The sequence below is a fragment of the Denticeps clupeoides genome, chromosome 4 (assembly GCF_900700375.1).
Source record: "Denticeps clupeoides chromosome 4, fDenClu1.1, whole genome shotgun sequence".
Lineage (NCBI taxonomy): Eukaryota > Metazoa > Chordata > Actinopteri > Clupeiformes > Denticipitidae > Denticeps > Denticeps clupeoides.
The window spans coordinates 33,116,812-33,136,966 of record NC_041710.1 but is presented as its reverse complement, the minus strand read 5'-3'; the positions used below and the strand labels follow the sequence as shown (position 1 = coordinate 33,136,966).

Sequence of the window (20,155 nt, the reverse complement as noted above, 5' to 3'; positions counted from 1 at the left end):
AAATAGACATTAAGAAGGACAAATTCCCGTTCTAGCTGCGACCTCTACTATCCACACTCCTTCAGTACATCTGTGTACATGGTCAGTCTCAATATTCAAGCCGGTGACCGGCTCACATTGGACGTTTGCTCTTTGTTTGAATGCACATCAGATCCGATTAGTAAAAAGTGGGAGTACAATTCACAGCAATTCACATTTATTACCAATATCTGTTCATCATGGGCTTTTTATTGCATGAAGATTCAAAAACTCATTTGAAGAAGTGAGTTGGTGCTGCATTCACAACACTGCCAGCACCCAATGAACAAGTAATACATGAGCACATTAACTGACAGACAGGTTAACTAACGTTTCTCACGTCCGAAGATGTTCGCATAGACTAATCGTAATTCTAACTTACCATTTTAAAGGAGATCAGCTCACAGAAAACTGAAACGGGGCACAGTTTAGACCGCATGAAAATTGGAGGGGCAGCATAATAAAAATATAATATTTAAAAAAAATGATTTCTCTCAGGCATTATGCACATTTCATTGGGGAAAGATTGCATGTCTGGTTTGTGGTGCTCCGCAGCATATTTCCAGATGGATGCGGTTTGGAAAAGTCTTAAGTGTCGTACATACATGTGGGAATATGAATAAGGAATTATTGAATAGCTTGTGAAAAGCAGCACATACAACTGATATCATGAATTTGGACAAACATAATCCGGTCAACTAAAATTGAGTTTTTTTTTCTGTAAAATACTATTTTGAAGTGTTAGTTTCTCTAATTCCATTCATGCTTATTTTAGTAGACCAGTTTATGTTTTTAGTTCCCGTGTACATTTTTTTTAAATATTTTTTTTTTTCTTTTCAGCTTTTCCTACAGATGACGGGCCACCCCTCCCCTGTATGAAACTACGGATCACTGTGTGCTGTGAGGCTGGTAAGTGCACTCATCTTTTCATCCCTTCTTTTTTATTATGACCCTTTTCCGTCCCCTTATCCTTTTCTGTCTGGCAAGCACTTGTCTGAGTTTACTCTCTCTGCACGCGAGGTCCCGCTCGATACGCAACCTGCAACACGCACACACACTCTCCCTCCCTCCCTCCCTCCCTCCGAACATGGTGTTCTAGTTAAAGTGCTGTTCTGTGTGTGATTCCTTCACTTTGATTACATCATTTTTGCCACTTTTAACTGATATCAAAATGATGTAACATAACTTTTACACACACACACAGCAATGTTGTTTGATTTGTTTGGTTCAAATGAAATAAAAAATGGACTTTCGGAGCATGTGAAATGCACTTTTGTGTTTTGTGAGTTTAGTGAAACTTCAATATTAGAGGCATGCTGTATAGTATTGTGGAGGTTGGTGCGTGTGTGTCCTTTTTTTCGCTCTGGTGCTCTCTGGTCTCCGAGCAGCTTTAGCGCTGTGACCGCCTGAGGGAATGTTGACCTTCCGCTTGAGTGGCCTGATCTGAGACCAGCAGGGAACGCTGTCCTGTTAGTGTGGGAAAACTTGGCCCGCCTTCCCAGTCAGAGCCTCGATCCCAGCCTAGTCCACCCGCCATCCGACCCAGTTCCCCATACCAGCCCGGGCACAGCACTCGCACGCCATCACACACGCCATTACCACAGGCCAAAATATCAACACTAATAAACTCCAGGGGTACAGTGTGGAAGGAGTCTTTATATTCTCCCTGCAGCTTTTAAATAAATCTTAATCAATGTTTTCACTCTGTTCCTACGTTTGTTTCAGTAGCAGTTGAACAGTGACCTACTGTCACGCTTTCACGCCCTGTCTGAATCGCCCGTGCCGTACCAGCTTCTAATAAATCTTATTTACAGACTAATAGGGCTCCACACTGAACGGGCAAAGCCATCTTCAGGCCGTCATGCCATTAAAGCAGTGAGAATTGAAACTGAAAGGTTTTATAGTGAGTGATGATTATGTTATTATAGTTTTTATTATGGCACTAAAGTATTCATAACTGGAGTGCACGTCAAAAGTGAAAAACAGTGTCATAAAATGAAATTCAAAAGACACGAAATTGAAATGTTTTTTTTAATAAAATAAATTTAAATAACACATTTGAATTATTTTCATGTGATATTTTCATTTGTATTATTTGATCATAAAATATGTAATGACTTTAATTACCTAAATGAAAGATCATTAGATACATTTGATTACAAAATTAATACTAGTAAAATTAATAATTTTTTCCCCTTGTCTTACGTGCTGAAAATGACTAAACAAACTACTGAAAACTGAATTACTAAGAAAATCATTTTCAAAATCAAATTTGTAGTAACACTGTCCTAAAACCACATCATAGTTACTTTTTTGTAATTTTATTTAGCAGTTATTTTAATTTCTTTTTAAATATGTTTTATTCAGTTTCATTTGTTTATTACAAGCAAATATTACATTTTTATTTGTCAGGCAGTATGATTGTTTCCCATCTCTTGTCTCTCTTCCCTGTTTCCTTAAGGCCGACATTCCTTCTCTTCCCTACTTTTCCACTTTAATGCTCTGACCGAGACTAATCCAGGCTAAACTAGCTTCCCCTCCACTCCTCCTCCCTTGTTTCTGTCCAGTGTTCTGTTATTCGTGAAGTGGCACTAATCTCTCACCCCGTCTGCTCCTTCTCTCCTTTTCATGATCCGTCGTTAGCAGAGCAAAACGAATCCCACTATAGACTAGCATCTCTCTCTCCCTCACTCGCTGCTATTTCCTCTTTCCTCCGTCTTGTTTGCTTTCTTCTTTGCTTTTCTTGTCCGGTAATTCCATTTAGCTCAGATGTTTAGGGAGGACAGGTGAAGTTCCTCTCGCTTCTGTTTGTCTCTGTGTGAACTGTAGTATGGTGTGTGTGTGTGTGTGTGTGTGTGTGTGTGTGGAAATTCACCCACAGCGTGTCTTCTCTACTTGAGCAGTGTCGCAGTGAAAGCGCTTCCCCTTCCCTACCTGCATCTGGCCCAAAATGAGAGCGGAATCAGTCGGCCTCCCGCAAGGTGACCTGCCCAAAGCAGCCATGGCGGAACGGCGCCTTGCTGAAATCGGACCCCTGCTTCCCAAAACCTGCCCCTTAGAACCGACGAGAACTGGCAGAACACTACAGCAGCGTCGCGGTCCCCAGAACCGTCCAGCAGCGCTGCGTCATTCCCCCACGTTCTCCATCCGAGGGCGACTTGTCAAAACACGAATTCTGCTGCTGTTCTTTCCCCCTTCTCCCACCACCGCCCGCTGAGAAAAGCCATTACTGCCACTTCTTTACCTCTGTCCTGCTGCGACCGCCCATTACCACCATTTTGGCTTCTACCTACGGCCGTTCTTTGTCTTCTTCCAGAAACAGTGCTTTTATGAACGCTTCTGTGCACGAAGGCCATGCTTATATCTGGGTTTTATTGTTTTATGTATTTATTTATTTTTATTAACATTCCTCCCTTTTTTGTCTGTGCACATTTCTGAATAAGATAAGAAGTGTGAGAGGGGCGGCAGTGGCCGTCCGGTCCTCCCTTCTTTAGCTGTTGGTAGGATAAAATGGCGTCGGAGAGGCGAGACGTGTGTCAGTTCGTGGTGGTGGCCATGTTGAATAAGTATAGACACACACCCCCCCCCCCCCCCCCCCCCCCCCCCGCTCCCCCAACACACACACAACCACCATTTCACACACAACCACCATTTCACACAGCCACGCCCTGTTGCAGTGTGGATGCGGCATCTCAGGTCCCTTATAGCTGGTTTTTATTTTCCATGCCATGTGTTAACATTATTCAAATGTATATGCCTTTGCATTAAATTGTTTAAACAGTCATTTATTGGTTCTTACTAATTAATATTGTCCTTAATTATTAGAACATTTATGTTTAATAGTTTTACCTTAATACCTAAATAATCATTTCCAAAAACCTGATAAAAAGCAGTTTTTGAGTTTTAGCAAAAGTTTCCTCTTTCAAGCTTCCGCACAATTTATTCCAACCAAATGGATTTTGTTCAGCAGCTTGCAGTGTAAGCAGGAGAAAATCTGCAAACACACAATTATGTATACACACTGTAATCACATGACTTCCTTTCACCGTTTCCCACTTACCTGTTGATCAGATTTTTCTTCTCTACACCACTCCTCTATTCTTTCCATTTTTCCCCTCTTCTGTCCATTGATTACCCCCATTTCATTCTGTTTTCTTACTGCTTCTCTGTCTACATTTACCAGCTCTCTCACTCTCTCTCTATCTGTTTGTCCATCTGTCCCCTGCTGAGGTGACCTTCATTCTCCTGCCTGTCCTCTCCTTCCAAATGCCCACAAACTCCCTTCCGCTCTTCTCTCTCTCCCTCCAAATTTCTTTCCTATTTTCGTACTTTTCCTCCCAACATTATCATTTTAATGTCACTTTTCCACCGTCGACCTTTACAGAAATTTGCATGAGGGATGTATTTTAGGGTTGCACAGCCGTTAGTAATTTTTCATGACATTTCTGCTTGAGTAATGGTAAATACCTCTTCGCAGTCGTTTCCTCCCTTCACTAGCTAATAAAAGAACGTGTGTTTTCTCTCCGTCTCTGCAACAGATGGACCTGAACCTGCACAAGGTAATCCTTTCGCTTCTTTTTATCACTCGATTTCAACTGTTTTTAAAAACAGATTGACTATTTTTTGGATCAGAATTTCAGTGAAAATTCGTAGCTGCAGTAGTGCTAGCAAACATGTTTTAAACCTAGGAATTGGTGAAAACCATATTTTTTGTGTCTCTCGAACAGGGACACCTGCTCCGCACGGTGGTGGCGATGGTGTGAAAAACGTCCCCCTGCTTTTCTTTATCACTTCCGTTTCAGCCGCCCTGTGTTACGGATAGTGTGCGTGTGTGGCATGAGGAACATGAGTATCCACACACACACACACACCGGCAGACGGAATGAGATGAGTAAACCTGTGCTCCATGTGTCATGGGTTTTTTTTTTTTTTTTTTCTTTCCTCATCCCTCATCCTGCAGGCCATTAGGCCTGCAAACTGAGCCAAAGTGAGAGGAACTGGACCAATAAACTCTTTCCTTTCTACTTTTATCCTGCTCAGACACTTGCTGTCAGAGGCTTGCTCTCCCTGCATCGGCTGATGTGCAGATGGATCGTTGTGGATTATTTTTTTTGTGTGTAGACTGATTCAGAGCCCATGGAACCCATGGATCGGGTAATCATACACTGAAATGCGACTGTTTAGGATTTATCCAAAGCAGCATCGCACTTCCGACAAATAATCTGGAATCTCTTGAAATAACCTGGAGTGAATTCCATGCGGAATACTGTGGATATCCGAAATTTTCTGCTGTGCCCTTCCTGTCACAGCATCAACCCATCTGATAGGCCCACGCAACTTTTTTTTTTTTGGAGCACTTATTGGGCTGTTGGCCAGGAAGATATCTCCTGCTGTTTCTCTCTGATATTTCTGGTTTTAGTTTTTGTGTTTTTTGTTTTTTTTCCCCTCTTATCTCCCGGAATGTGCATTGGCTTCTGGTTTTGATATTAGATCATGAGTTTTTATGTATATTTGGCACAGTTCTCATTATTTAGATAATGGACCAAGAAATTCACTAAGATTTCATCTGCTTATGACCAAGGTAAATTCATTAAACAACATGGGAATTTTTTTTTCTATATTGAATTAAATTAATTGTTTAAAATGTAATATGTGAACTGTTTTCTGGTAGAATATTTATTGTTTGTTTACTTTTTTTATGATTGGTAAAAATATCTTATTTGACTGCGAGTTGAGAATGGAGAAGTAGGGAAACATGTTAATATGAGAGGTGACCATTTTTATCTCCTCTTTATATGTGATTTACACTCCAACATGGTTTTGTAATAAACAAAAAATGGGTATTTTGCCCGACAGGTTTTTCACATTTCTTCACATTTTAGTGAAGAATTTAGCATCTTCTGTGAAGAGCCCAGGTTTGTGTATAAATTTAAAAGACTGGAATAAAAAAAAAACTATTGTGTGTGTTCAGGATCTCAGCGTCTTTCGGTTTCCAGTTTGCTGGATTTGGTTCTCCTTTTTCAACCCCGCATATATATATGTACATATGATTGAAACTCATTTAGAGTTCAGCAACTCTGTTGTCCTATCCTAGCAGCAACTTCATCTGTGGACATTACCTGTATGGGTTCTTGCTGGAAACAGATGTCGAAACAAGGTCATGACATGGTATAATGTATATGAATACACTGGAATGATTGATGAAAGCCTGTACCAGGCTAGTTTTGGGATGCTTACAGTGTGTGGTGTGTGACTGTACCTGCTGAAGACTGCCTTCTTAATATCAGGATCATTTTTACACAAAAAATAATTGGGCAGCATTTCATGCTCTATCTGGATCATGCAAGGTCCTTCCCTGTGCTAGGCTGGAACAAAATGTTCATATCTCACCCTGGATATGAAGAGATTTGTAGCACGGCACTGCAACGCACACATTTAGACCTGGTATAGATTTAGAAGAAAGGCGCAGTACCAACTACACGCAATTAACTGCATTAGCGTTGCCTATAGTGTAGTAATAATAAAGATCGATCCACAGAAAGTGACAGAACTACTGGTAATTGGCGAATAATGTACCAAATTTAGAGGAAGACATAAGAAACAACCAACTGCAGAAACGCTTCGTTCAGAAAGAACGTTTTCCAAAATTACCCAGGCCACACAGTATTATGGCAGTTAGTCAAACTCCAGCTCAGGAGTTTGAATGTTCTCCCCATGTTGGCGTGAGTATCTTTTGGTTCTCCAGTTTCCTTCTACAATCCAAACGCATTCATGTTTCAGTCTCCTGGAGAAGGTCTTTTAAATATCCCTAAAGTTCTTTGAACCAAAACTGCGACTACACATTGTGGAACCATGTGTAAATGAGGTCCAACTCAAAGCCACTCAAACTTATTTTACTTCACTTTCATCTTTTTTTCATCTACAGTGTTTTGGTCAATGTTTTATGTGTGATATCATTATTTCTTAGACTTTATGTTTGGGAAGCAAGCATGCACATACTTTCAAAAAGCTGTTATTTCCACACAATATTCTACCATCACTGCTTATTATCTCCCGGTTCCCTTAAACACACTCACACACATCATACACATGAAATATGAAAATGTATCAGTAAGTATAAAAGCACAGATTTGATGTTTGGTTCCATTGTTTGATCAGGTCACACATTTAGCACTTCTGTGTCACACTGGTTTCATATCTGGAACCTCACTTTTCACAATTTCACAAAAAGAAAAATGGTAATGCATGTTGATTTGTCCATTTCACTGAATCCTTTCTGTCTTGCTGAGAATACGTATGAATTTCGAAGAAGTAAACCCATGAAATTGGACTTCTCATTGGACATTCTTCTGCTTTCTCAAAATTCTCCAACCAAAGGGATTCAAATGCACAGTAGTACACTTCAGTACATATTAGACAAGGTATTCAGATCTTTTAACATTTGAATGCCTCTGTTATTAGTGATGGGACCAGGAATAAGATGGGTGGGACTACAGAATAGTGCATTTCTATTCCTTGATCATTTCGCCCAGTCATAATGGTTTTGATGTGGGGCTGCCTTTGATTTGTGGCTAAAAAAACATAATTTCACACTTGAAACAGGTTGGAATGCAGAATCAAGGATAAGCTGAACATCTCGGCAATAGTTATGGTAATAATATACAGAGATCAGCCACAACATTAAAACCACTTGCCTAATATTGTGTTCTGACCTGACTTCAGGTGACTTGGAACATGTGATGCTTTCTAGGATGTACAATACACGGATCATTTAAATTGTATCAGAATCTGTATGTTTGAGGGGAAACTGGACTGGGATTTGGACAACCATTTTCTACTAAGGGTCAGTCCAAAGGTCAGCCTTGACACTGTTGGTGAGGATCATCAGAGGGCTTTCCTCCACCTCACCTGAGGTGCATGTAGGCAAAGATGTACAATATTGTCTAAAATACTTATTTTACTCACGTCTTACAATAATAAATTGGTCATTGATTTTTTAATATATCGCATCAATGCATTACTCTAGGATTATTAAGTTATCCTCATCCTGAAATGTAATGTAGAGAAATGACTGTCTAGCAAGCCTCCCATCCTGGGTTTTGTAAGCAAGTCTCTTTATTAGATCAAATTGCATCAGCCCTTATATCGAGACTGTTCACTAATTTCCAGGCAGGAGAGGAGATCAATATGCAGTTTCATTTAGCTTCAAATCCAAAATGTAATTTATTGTCATAATAGCCATGCACCTGGAAAGACATGTCTGAAGTACAGGTCTGTGAGGTGTACCACTGAACCAAAAAATCATCTCCGCAGTATCAACACTTACGGCAGTGTGAATCCACCATTACAACCCACGATTACTGTTTTCAGATATTGTTCATACCAGTACCGCCCATAAGCACCAATGAAGATCTTAATGAACAACTCAGATTCTGGTTATTAATTTATTATAAACTGACATTATTGGAAATCATAAACTGTACATTATTTCCACACACTTGCAACCATTTTCTCACACACAATTATACATACATACACCCTGATTTGTTCAGATTCAAATGCTCCACATGAGTGAGCTGACAGAAGGACAGATCATGCCCTAGAGTTGCGCTCCTCTTCCTCATTCTCTAATTGGTGGGCAGGCTTGTAGCGAGACACACCCCTGGAATCCACCACCTGAAGTGAAGGATTTCGGAAAGTGTTGTCCATGCTGCCCAGTGAGGTGTACCTGTGGAAAGGTGGACCAGTAGACGATCTGTGTGGTGATGTTGACTCATTAACAGAATGAAGTCCATCATTATAAAAGCTGTAACTTACCCTTTGTCATATAATATACAGTAGGGCACATATAGGGTCTTTAAGAATGCCCAGATATCATGGTACGTCCAATCCTGACGGGCAGGAAAAGATCATGCAGAAGAAAAGACACATATGTTAAGGAATTCATGTGACAAATTTTCTGTTCTTTGAAATGTAAACTGGCAAACATCTCATAACATCCAAATGTTGCTTGAATGCATGTGCATTTGTATATAGAGGCCATGTTCAGTTCATTTATCAATCTCTACAGGATTTTGTGATAAACATTTGTTATTGCAGCGATTAAAAATTCCTTTATTCACGGAAACTTGAGTGAAAGGTTGCGACAAAAGTTGCTGTGTTTTTTTTTTTTTTCTGGGGAAGGTTGCTGTGAAATAAGCGAAATTCCGTCAGGGTGATTTGAGCATTTCTGCAACTCTGCCTTAGAACTCTGCGTTTTCAACTGCAACTTTTCACCATAGCGTTGAATTTGGTACAAAATAACAGGAAGTGTGAGAGTGACGTCAGCCAATTGGCACACTGTGACACACTGTGTCTAGTGTGGGGGTTTTTTGTGACAAGCCCTGACATTGAACTTGAGTTCAGATGTTGGAGCTAGATCGTCCATGTTCAGCACCATGAGATTTGCCAGTAAAAGCTGAACAGTCCTGTGGTCCCTTTCTACACTGGCACAGCAGCTTCAGTACACCCTTACAATCGCCCAGTAAGCCCAGTGAATATCGGTCTAGCTGCAGCAGCCATTATAAGGAAAAGGGACACAGAACAATAGTTTACCCTGACTGTCATGCACAACACTTGGATGCTGTTGTGCACGATTTTTGAGGGTAAATGAGCAGCATTCCTGTTGCATGTCTGCATGTTAGGTAATACGTTCTGGAAGTAAAACTGATTACGTTTGAGTGATGCGATAGGTTGAAAGTGCATGTTTCATGTTTCATGCAATGGAAATGTTTTGTGATTATGATCATTTTAATGAATGTCAGACAAATGAAGAACATAACGCTAAACCATTGTTGTGCCAAAAATCACAGTCTTATAAATTAAAATTAGATGATTAAACAAGAGCTCTCTTACAAAACTTTTAAAGGTCCCATGACATGAACATTTAACATTACAGTTTTTCTCTGTTGGTTTGGCTCATTTCTTGAAACAGAAATTACATTCTTAAAACTATAATAAAATTTGGCCAAACAGTCTTACGGTTCTGCGCAAACATTAGAGCTCACTAGCAAAAGTCCATATCGCTCCCAAATCTGTTCACACATATTTCAAAACTAGATACTTTTCCCATATAAAGTGTCAGATATTGCTCAATTGCTTTGGCTCATTTGCATTCACTTAACTCAATGAGAAATGCCATTCTGTTGTGAACAATTGCAAGATGGTTTGGAGATTTGTTATTTTGAGTGTCATTTCTGTTTCAAGAAATTATCCAAACCAATGGAGAAATGGTCTATGGTCCTGCAGTGAAATGGCGATATGTATGAGGAGTGCTTTGGTCATTCTGCTTCACCGAGAGCGGCAGCTCAGACAGTCGAATCTGGAATTTGTCCCCTTGTTTCGTCATAATGTTTCATCTCTTGTTTGTTTCATCCCCTAAAAAAGTAGCCCCACCAACCGTCATGGTTTCCAAACGTGTGAAGCATTGCAGTTTCTCTGTGATTGGATGTAAAAATAAGAACAAATATATATATATTTTTTTTGTTCAGTCATAAAGAACCCTCTGAAGAAACAATGGGTTAATTTTCTGGAAAAACATCAACACGACTTGTTTGTGGCAAACATTGTGGTTGGTGAATGGTGTTGTTGATGTCATTTCCGCAAATGCCCCCTCAATTTCTATAGGCCACTCTCCTCTTCGTCCCACCTCTCTCCTCCTCATTAGCATTTAAAGCTACCGAAACAGTGCGTCCTGGGGAAATCTCATTGTGGAACTGGCTTAAAGTGGCTGTGATTCTGCACCAAGGCCATTTTAAAGTGACTATTTTAACTTATAATGTAGTCAAGTGCCTGGCTTCGTCCACCACTGTGCATAGTCATGTTGGACCACCTGCGTCCCCAGTGTCTGGGTTTCCTAGAAACGCCTGTTATGGGTACTAATTTAGCACCTGCTTCACAGTAGAGTAGACTCTTACATCAAGTGACATGGGGTCTGAATGGGACCAGAAGAACAACCCCTGGGGAAATGAGTTCTTAGGGGATGTTAGGTGCTTCTAGGAAAGCAGGTATAAAATATATGGTTGGACATTCAGTTGCTGCTAAAATAGTTAGAAAATATGCTTCTGGGGAAAATAAATGGACCACTGGGTCAAAAAACTGTTGCACTTGAAAAATCTCCCAGTGTGTCTCACTGTCCATAGAGGACACACATGTAATGTCCCAAGCATTTTTTAAATACATCACTGCTTTCACTTGGAATGAACGCTTGAGCATGGTCATGATGGCATTGTGAGTAGACATGTGTTTCTCACCAGCAGTGGGTTGACCCTCATGTATTCTGGCCAGCCTGGGTCAGTGGGACAGAGAGGTGTGAGGGTGCGGGAGTAGGGGTCAGTGCGCCGAGTCCCCATGAGAACAGCACAAAGCTCCGGCCTCCTCTCCTGCACCTCCATCAGCGCCTGCCGAATACTGCCCTCTACTGAAAACAGGTCCAGGTCATACCTGCAATTCACATGCCAAATGCTGATCTACCCAGAGACGGCAGTATTAGCGCAACCATCAAATCAATGATTCAAAAAGATTCAACAAGGATAAGAGGATTCAGAGAACTCAGTCTTTACTCTGATCCTCCTGATCCTACCAATCTAATCCACCACCTGTCTATTGAAAGCTAGTGGAATCGGTCTGGGTCCAGTCTTCAGTCAGTTTCCTTCAAAGCCAGCCATATTGCAGCCACTGAATCCAAGCTGGACTATATTAGAAAAGGATTCTGACCATTTCGTATTTAAACCAAATTGCTTTCCAGAACATGTTTTACCTCTTTACTGTGTCCTGCAGGAATCTCTCCATCTCTGGAAATGGAGAGATGATTCGGATGTACAGAGCCTTTATCTTATCCTTTCCATCAGGAAATCGTCTGAGAGGGAGAAACATATCAATAAGAAATGTTTGAAGAATATACAGTTCTTACAAAAAAGCACCATGTATGTACCTGGGGTTTGGCACAGCTTTACCAGCAAGACTGTGGACAAGAGGGCAACCCAGCCAAACAAATAGCAGCAGGAATTTCATTCTGACCCAATATAATACAATGCTTAAAAAAATAAAAGGAACACTTAAACAATGTTATTCCAGGTCAGTCACACTTGGGTGAAATCAAACTGTCCAGCAGTGGTGTAGGAAGCAACACTGACAATCAATTTCATGGAATAGACAATATGTGGAAATTATAGACAGTTAGCAAGATGGCGTGGTCCTGCAAGTGGTGACCACAGACCACTTCAGTTCCAATGCTTTCTGTATGATGTTTTGGTCAATGCAACCTGTGTCTGTCAGCGTAGTTCCCAGAGCATGGAGAAGCTTCCAGGAGACAGGCCAGTACATCAGGAGACAAGGAGGGGGACGTAGGAGAGCAAAAACCCAGCAGAGGAACAGGTTGACTACTGCCAGACAACCACAAAATGACCTCCAGTAGGCCACAAATCTGCATGTGTCTGCTCAAACGCTGACAAACAGACCCCATGTGGGTGGTATGAGGGCCCGACGTCCACAGGTAGGGGTTCTGCTTACAGCCCAACACAGTGCAGCTCATTTGGCCAGGGATTGGCCACCGAGATTGGCAAATTCGCCACTGGTACCCTGTGCTCTTCACAGATCACAGCAGGTTCACACTGAGCTCATGTGACAGAAATCTGGAGATGCCATGTAGAACGTTCTGCTGCCTGCAACATCCTCAGTAATGGTGTGGGGTGGCATTTCTTTGGGGGGGCCCAAGGGCAGCCTTCCATGTGCTCGCCAGAGGTAGCCTGACTGCCATTAGGTACCGAGATGAGATCCTCAGACCCCTTGTGAGACCATATGCTTGTGCAGTTGGCCCTGGTTCCTCCTAATGCAAGACAATGCTAGACCTCATTTGACTGCAGTGTCAGCAGTTCTTGCAAGACAAAGGCACGTGGAGGCCACACACACTACTGAGCCTCATTTTGACTTGTCTTAAGGACATTATATCAAAGTTGGATCAGCCATTAGTCTGTTTTTCCACTTGAATTTTGACATTTTGAGTCCAAATCCAAACGTCCATGGGTTGATACATTTGATTTTCACAATTTTGTTATCAGCACAGCACATTTAATATGAATATCCCATTCATTCATATCTAGTTCTTATCTAGAGCTTTGTAGAATATTGAGTAAGACATGAGGCATTATTCCATCTAAATACCCCCCCCCCCCTTTAATTATCGGTACAATCAACACTTTTTGAAACTGTATCCTGCCATCGCCATGAATAACAAGGTAGATATTAGATAATATCTAGTAGATATTTTTCATAATCAAGATATTTGATAGGGATAAAAGCTTTATCAGGCCAATCGGAGTTGTTGACCACAGTGTAAGAAAATCCTTCTGAATTTGTCCTAATGTGAAACACCAGATCCTGTGATTAACGGTAAAACGGATCATTTCCCTCCGCAAATCCCGTTTGTGCAACAGGAGAATCGAGGCGAGCTTCACTCTCAATCAGAAGTTCAGCAGCGCGAGTGGTACGTTTCGAAGCAAGCTCACCTTCTGACGGCAGCGTAGTAGAGGTGGAGGAGCGCCGTGCAGTCTTTTCCACCGTTGAAGCCCACACAGATCTGAGCAGTCGTGAACTGGTCGAGGGCAGACTCTACAGTCCTCAGAGCAGCAGCGACCTTGTCACCCAGCGGGGTTCCTGTGGGACATGCAGCCAAGAGCTCCTGAGAGCTGCCAAAGAAACTAGGTCCTGCAGAACATCATCCATTACATATCCATATTACATCATAACGACGTTAAAAAGTAGTGCTGGTAGGGACTGTGGCAGACTGATCTGAGTACAGAGTTCGGACTCGTCCACACAGACATTTGAAACAACGTTTATACGTGTTTTTACTGCGCTGCCGTTTGATTTCGGCAGAAATTGATGCCAAGCAAATGTTGAAACGTTTATTTGACGTGATCCGAAGGCCTTAACTCTCATCCCACTGACATAACTGAAAAGATAACGTGAAGTGATGTAGAAAAATTGATGGGATGCTTCATGATGCATCGATAATCGTGGCACTGATAATCGAATAGTTCATCACAATGACAATCACTTCACTTTGAGACCGGTGACCGGTTCACATTAGGGCAGTGGTGGCCTAGTGGTTAAGGAAGCGGCCCCGTAATCAGAAGGTTGCCGGTTCCACACACTGCTCCCCGGGCATCTGTCATGGCTGCCCACTGCTCACCAAGGGTGATGGGTTAAATGCAGAGGACACATTTCACTGTGTGCACCGTGTGCTGTGTATCAGAAGAGACAATCACTTCACTTTACATCTCTAGTGTCCAGACAGCCTGTGACCTCCCCTCACCGCTGGTGGCAAGCCGGTACACCTCTGCCGGTGCCACCGAGACGGGGTCGCCGACGAGTGGCACCACGCTGCCCGCAGGCAGGTCCTCCAGCAGCTGCGCCCGCGCCAGCTCCAGCCGCTCCGCGCTGTCCGAGTCCAGGACCAGCCGCACTCGGTGGTAGTTGCTCAGCCAGTCGGGGTAGGAACCCAGCGCCACCTGCTTCCCCCAGCGGGACTGCAGCCGCGTCAGCACCGGAGCGATGACGGCCTCGTCCGCGTCCACGAACACCTCTCGCGTGTGGAAGACGGTCCCCGACCCCGCGAACAGGTGCTTGAGTCCAGTGAACGCCCGCTCCAGCAGCGAGGGGATGCCGGGGAAGACGTAGACGTTGCGCACGCTGACCAGCGGGTACCGCAGGGGCTTGCCCGTCTGGGGATCCGTGCCGTAGTTGAGACGAGCCGACTCGGGCACCATCGCCAGCTTCATGGTGGCGGACTCCGGGTCGACGTCCCCGAAGAACTCCCGCACGAGGCGTGCGAGTTCCGGGTCGGCGTGGAGACGCTCCCCGAACGCCATGGCAACGCTTTCAAACGTGACGTCGTCGTGGGTGGGGCCGATTCCGCCCGAGGTGATGAGGTGTGTGACGGTGGGGGCGAGGGAGGCCACCTCCTTCGCGATGACCTCCTGGACATCAGGCACCACCGTGATGCGCTGCACACACACGCCCAGCTGCCTCAGGGACCTGCACAGGAAGGCGCTGTTGGTGTCCACCGTGTGGCCCTGCAAAAAAGCCATCAGACTCGGCTTGACATGACACTTTATACCACTGCTCACCTCATCATACTTCTTTATTCCTGAGAAACTTTACATGTATCTTTATCGACAGTAAAAATTCATCCAAATGATGTTGGCTGTGCTGAAGGGTTCCAGTGGTGCAGTGGTGTCCTAGCAGTTAAGGAAGGTTGTGGGTACAAATCCCGAACCACCAAGGTGCCACAGAGATTCCTTTGATCAAGGTAATGTCCCAACATAGAGGACAGATTTTGCTGCGTCACAGTTGTGGCGCAGTGTTTCACAATGACAATCACTTCACTTTTAGTATCAGCCTACATGTGGCGCTGTGAATAGAAAATGGACCAAGTTTTTCTTGATGAGACATTAATGGGTGTGTTGTGCATGATTAATGTAATCCCAATGCCAATATGTGCACTTATGCAACCACAGAATGCTGCAATTTTATTAAGTGCATGTACAGACATGACACTCATTCTCTCTGAGAACAGCTTGTCTACTTTCTATTCCGACTGCCTCAGTTTAGTTCTTCACTTTAAACCTTTGTAACACTCACCTCATTCAACTTGACATATTAAAATACCTGAACAGAGCATTTACAGCATTTACCAGACGCCCTTATCCAGAGCGACTTACAATCAGTAGTTACAGGGACAGTCCTTGCTCAGGGACACAATGGTAGTAAGTGGGATTTGAACCTGGGTCTTCTGGTTCATAGGCGAGTGTGTACCCACTAGGCTAGTACCACCCATCGCACGACAGCCACACAAGACTTTTTTTTTTTTTTTTGGCCCAGTAGGCACCCGAACCATTAAAATGGAAACAGTCAGCATCTCACATGAGGACTTTTTCACATGAGGACTTTTTCATTTTGGTGATTTTGTATTAAATAAGAAGCAGTCAGAAATTGAAACTGTTTTATTCTCTGCGAGCACTCTAAAAGGCAAGATATCTGAGATTTACACTTTGTTTCAGTTTTCTGACACTTCTACTTATGACGCTTTGAAATATGGGAACACGACTTGAAGAGACTCGAATGAGGTTTGCAACAAAATTTCCCCAAATGTCTATCACGTTTTTCCATAGAAGAGAGCAGGGAAAATATTATGTTGTTAGTAAAATTGGTGGTTGATATGTATGGCAAAAAGTTGCATCTGCAAACAAACGTCAGCATTGGGAGAGATTTTTTATGTGGCAAAATAATCTTCCATAGTTTATAGAGTGGCACTTGTGGCATGCATGGTCACATGACTTTCTAGTGTGCAGCAAGGGCCAGGTGAAGATGGACATTGACTCGAGCAAGTTTTCAGTAATGCAAAGATGTAATAATAATTATAAAAATTGCAGTTCTAGTGTGGGATAAAATTCCTCTTTTACTTATATAACAAACTAAAATTGATTTGAGTTAAAGCCAGTTAAAGATCTGAATTTACGAGGAAATTGGACTTTGATGATGGTGTTAAAAAGAAACCCCTACTTCCTTGCATTCATTTAGCAGATGACTTAATGTGAAATGCTAAAAGGAAAAATCTGCTTTACGGCATAAGAGATGACGTTGTGGCTCTGGAAGACAGGACTAGCACAGAAAGTGAAGCCTGCACAGTTTCTACACGATTGCTACAAACACTGAACCAGTGCTCGACACAAATAAAAAAGTTCCACTGCATAGAGATCACGTTAACAAGCAGCAAATAATGCAACAGGAATTTCCTCCATGCGAGGAAAGCAGCTAATAGTGTATTTCCACATGTATTTCTCTTCTTTACAGTAGATTTTACAGTAGATGCATCCAATAGATGATTGTTAGACGCTGCCTCTTAGAGGTTCAAGGTGGTACTACAACTGGCCACATTTTCAATATTCAATGGAACATTTGAAATATTTCAAACGACAATATTAGTCTAGCAAGCTTCACATGGAATTCTATGGACACCAACTGATTTGTGTTGTTTCATGTCTCAAACTGACCGGCTTCTGATTTGACAATGGCATTCGCTGTCAAGACTCTTCAAGATCTCAGCCATAACTACAATCCTTAAACCATTCAAATACACACCTCAAAACTGCAATGCTTTTCATCACCAATCAGAAGAAGATGAAACACAAAACACAGAAAGCCACAGAACTGACATCAATCAGGTGACAGTGACACTCAGCAGGAGGTCTGCTCTCCACTTCCCTGAAGCTCACAAAAAGCATACCAGACGAAATCACCTTGAGGATCTCATCACCAATAATGATGATGGCAGCGGTGACAGTCCTGGAGTTCTCCTCGGAGGAGGCACAGATCTGGTGGTTAAGGGCCATAGCAGTGAGCTGGGCAGCCACTCTGCGCACTCGTACCACAGATCTACTCAGCTTGGGCAACGCCTGCAGCATTCAGGCTGAGAGGAGGCAGACCACAAGATGGGCTCTGCGGGAGACAGTGGAGGAAAGTGCGTAGCAAAAATGTAAAACATTTTTATAATTGAAAAAAAAAAAAATTAAATATTAGAGACAGCACAGATTTTAAAAATTATAATTCTGCATTAAATAGCACAGACTTTTCTTCAAAAGGAAACATGAGGAAACATGATGTCATGGTTGTGAATGAGCACTCGACAGAAATGTTAAGTATTTGCAATATCTCGGTTTTGAGCAGAATATGTCTGTCCTATTGCATCACTTCTGGTGGTGATACAGTTTGAAGCCAAAAATATTATTTAAAAAATGTATCTAGCGTTTGCTGACTACAGAATTACACATCAAGTGATACATAATGAGAATGAATATTCATATTGCTGGATATGGTGAAAATTGTGATATAGTATGAACCCTTTTTTACAACAATATGGAATAAATTGTTCCTCCAAACTGTGATCCACGGGACATTTGATAACACAAGTTACTTTATCCCCATAACTAGTGGTCAAACTATGAATAAGTGTAACATGTATGCAGTACTTGACGTGCTTTACTTGTTAGGTCAATATAAAATGTATGACAAAAGCCATACAGTTTGAAAACTTGCCATGAGATGCACGGGACACAGAAAATTTGTTTCACTTGTTAAAACCAACTTCTACAATAAAATTCTGTTAAAAAGTATTTCAATATATAATGGGTGTCAAACTGTGCAACACTTCAATAAAATGATGTTTAGGCAACTAAAATGACCAAGATGGTGGGATTCACAGGACGTGATGCATGGGACAACAATGTCACTGGTCTAAAAGCTACACGAGTGCTGTTAAGTTTAACATATGATAGCCAGTACTAAGAGTTAAAATGTCATGCTTTGTATGAATATTTTAATTACACCCGATGCACGCTTCAATATAAACTGATTTGTGAAAGTCTGGGTTATGATAATAATTTGCTTTGAATTTCATTGAAATTAGTACAAATGTTACATCGCGAGATGTTTCAAATGACCAACCGGCTCAGTTTCGGCCACGTTTGTGGCTTGCTGAATTGTCAGCCATAAAAAAAGAACTTCTGATGTGGCATGACGTGAAAAGACGCATTACGTAATTAAGGTGTATGTGTGTGTGTTTGGTTTCCTACAGCGTACAGCTTTACTACAGCATTTCTGATGCAATCATTCCCGTCCAGATTGCAGCTCCTTCCTCCGAAAAAGGCAAATGAAATAATTCCCATACCCCATTCTGATGGCTATGCATTATGTATCTGTTGAGCATTTTATTTATTTAAAATGTAATGTCAGAAATGTTTTGTATAATTCTCTATTCCACAATCCACTAATTTGCCAGTGTTTTTATCCGTTTTAAATTTCGGTCACTAATTAAATTAGCTTGTAACTGCCTGGCAGGAAACTGAGCATCTTGGCCATACGTCCTACATACATTTAAAGTCCAAATATTTCAATTTGCATTTTAATTTCTAGATCTGCCTTCTGGTTCACAGCCGCTAGGCTAACGGCACATGCACCGTTGACTTCTGACTTCTGACCCAAGCAGCGCTGGAGATGCTTCGTTTTCCTGATCATAGGAATCGCAGGAAGTAGCGGAATCCCGGAAACGCTGCATTAGCGACAGTATTTGTAAATGACCTGCGTACTGATCGGTCACCCAGTCAGGTAAACCGTGACACTAACCGCTCAGAAGAAACATCACGTCGCAATAACGCGGAGATGGACGACAGTAAGGAGTCGTTTGTTAAAAACTCATTAACCATCTATAGAAGACTTCATCCATTTCTCATACAGGGCAAAAACGCAGGGTTCCACTTGCACTTACCCTGTGTGATCGACTTTGTGCGGCGTCACGTGTGCCCTTTGAAAACCACGTGGTTCCCATTCGGCCAATAGATTGGGCGGAGGGCGGGACCGACAGATAATGCGGAAGTGACCTGGCGAGGAGCGAGTTCCTGCAGTCTTGCAAGAAGAGAAGAGGTCAATTTCCTAACGATTACTGAATAATAAAAGTACATTGAGAATTTCTCCTGCAGTCCAAGATCCTGGCCACATCTAAGGTTCATGTTATTGTTATGCAGTTCCCATTTGTTTTATTGGCTCTACAGAATAAGTCAGGAGCATCAGAAATATTTAGTATGTTTAGTTACACATCCAGTGAATTTATTTTCCGACCCATAAAGTTTCACACCCATAAAGCAAGTTGATCTGGCACTATACCCTGCATTAGTAGGTTTATTAATGAACTTAGACAATACAGCAATTTAGTTAAAACTTTATTAGAACTTTATTCATTTACCAACATTTGTTCAAGTCATGCATGGTGTTTTGAATGCTTTTTAATCATTAAATCATGCAATGACAACAAAATTGCAATAAAAAGTCATTCAGGAGCTTTCAGCATGATAAACCATTGCTCCAGCTGTCATTATACAGACCTATAATAAAGTATTTTGATTTCAAAATTGATTCATTGTAGAGTAAATACATTGTGGCAGAGCGTTCATTTTTTAGTAGAAAAGACTTATATAACTCAAAATATGTGAGAATATAACTCACAAATGAGTTGTCCTTTACCACACTATATATTGCATCTGGC

General features: G+C 41.9%; 2 protein-coding genes across 3 annotated transcripts in view; one reads left to right on the top strand and one right to left on the bottom strand.

The window, feature by feature from the left end:
- Positions 1–4,912, top strand: part of efna4 (ephrin A4) — a 29,539-nt gene extending 24,627 nt beyond the window's left edge. Inside the window, exons 3-5 of one of the 2 annotated variants that reach the window (XR_003749551.1) lie at positions 859–927; positions 2,900–4,577; positions 4,746–4,872. Coding sequence is in view for 1 of the 2 variants with exons in the window: in XM_028977171.1 (XP_028833004.1) it covers positions 859–927; positions 4,557–4,577; positions 4,746–4,840 (185 nt within the window). In the remaining variant the exon portion in view is untranslated. Of the gene's footprint in view, positions 1–858; positions 928–2,899; positions 4,578–4,745 lie in introns of both variants that reach the window. The other variant, XM_028977171.1, reaches the window with a different exon arrangement.
- A 3,536-nt stretch (positions 4,913–8,448) lies between these two features.
- On the bottom strand, positions 8,449–19,413 carry flad1 (flavin adenine dinucleotide synthetase 1). The gene is made up of 8 exons (XM_028978707.1): positions 19,382–19,413; positions 17,358–17,556; positions 14,372–15,131; positions 13,563–13,710; positions 11,816–11,914; positions 11,310–11,499; positions 8,836–8,909; positions 8,449–8,746 (listed from the first exon to the last, which is right to left on the bottom strand). Exons 2-8 carry the CDS (start codon positions 17,520–17,522, stop codon positions 8,611–8,613), a joined length of 1,572 nt encoding a protein of 523 aa, XP_028834540.1. The 5' UTR covers positions 17,523–17,556; positions 19,382–19,413; the 3' UTR covers positions 8,449–8,610.
- Between the last annotated feature and the right edge of the window lie 742 nt (positions 19,414–20,155).

What these genes read in the sequence shown, in the direction of transcription:
- flad1 (XM_028978707.1), bottom strand. Translation starts at nt 17,522, where the DNA reads ATGCTGCAGGCGTTGCCCAAGCTGAGTAGATCTGTGGTACGAGTGCGC. An exon ending in GTACCGGCTTGCCACCAGCG is followed by an intron (nt 13,711 to 14,371) that starts GTGAGGGGAGGT and finishes CATGTCCCACAG; the next exon opens with GAACCCCGCTGGGTGACAAG. An exon ending in TACTACGCTGCCGTCAGAAG is followed by an intron (nt 11,915 to 13,562) that starts GTGAGCTTGCTT and finishes TCTCCCTCTCAG; the next exon opens with ACGATTTCCTGATGGAAAGG.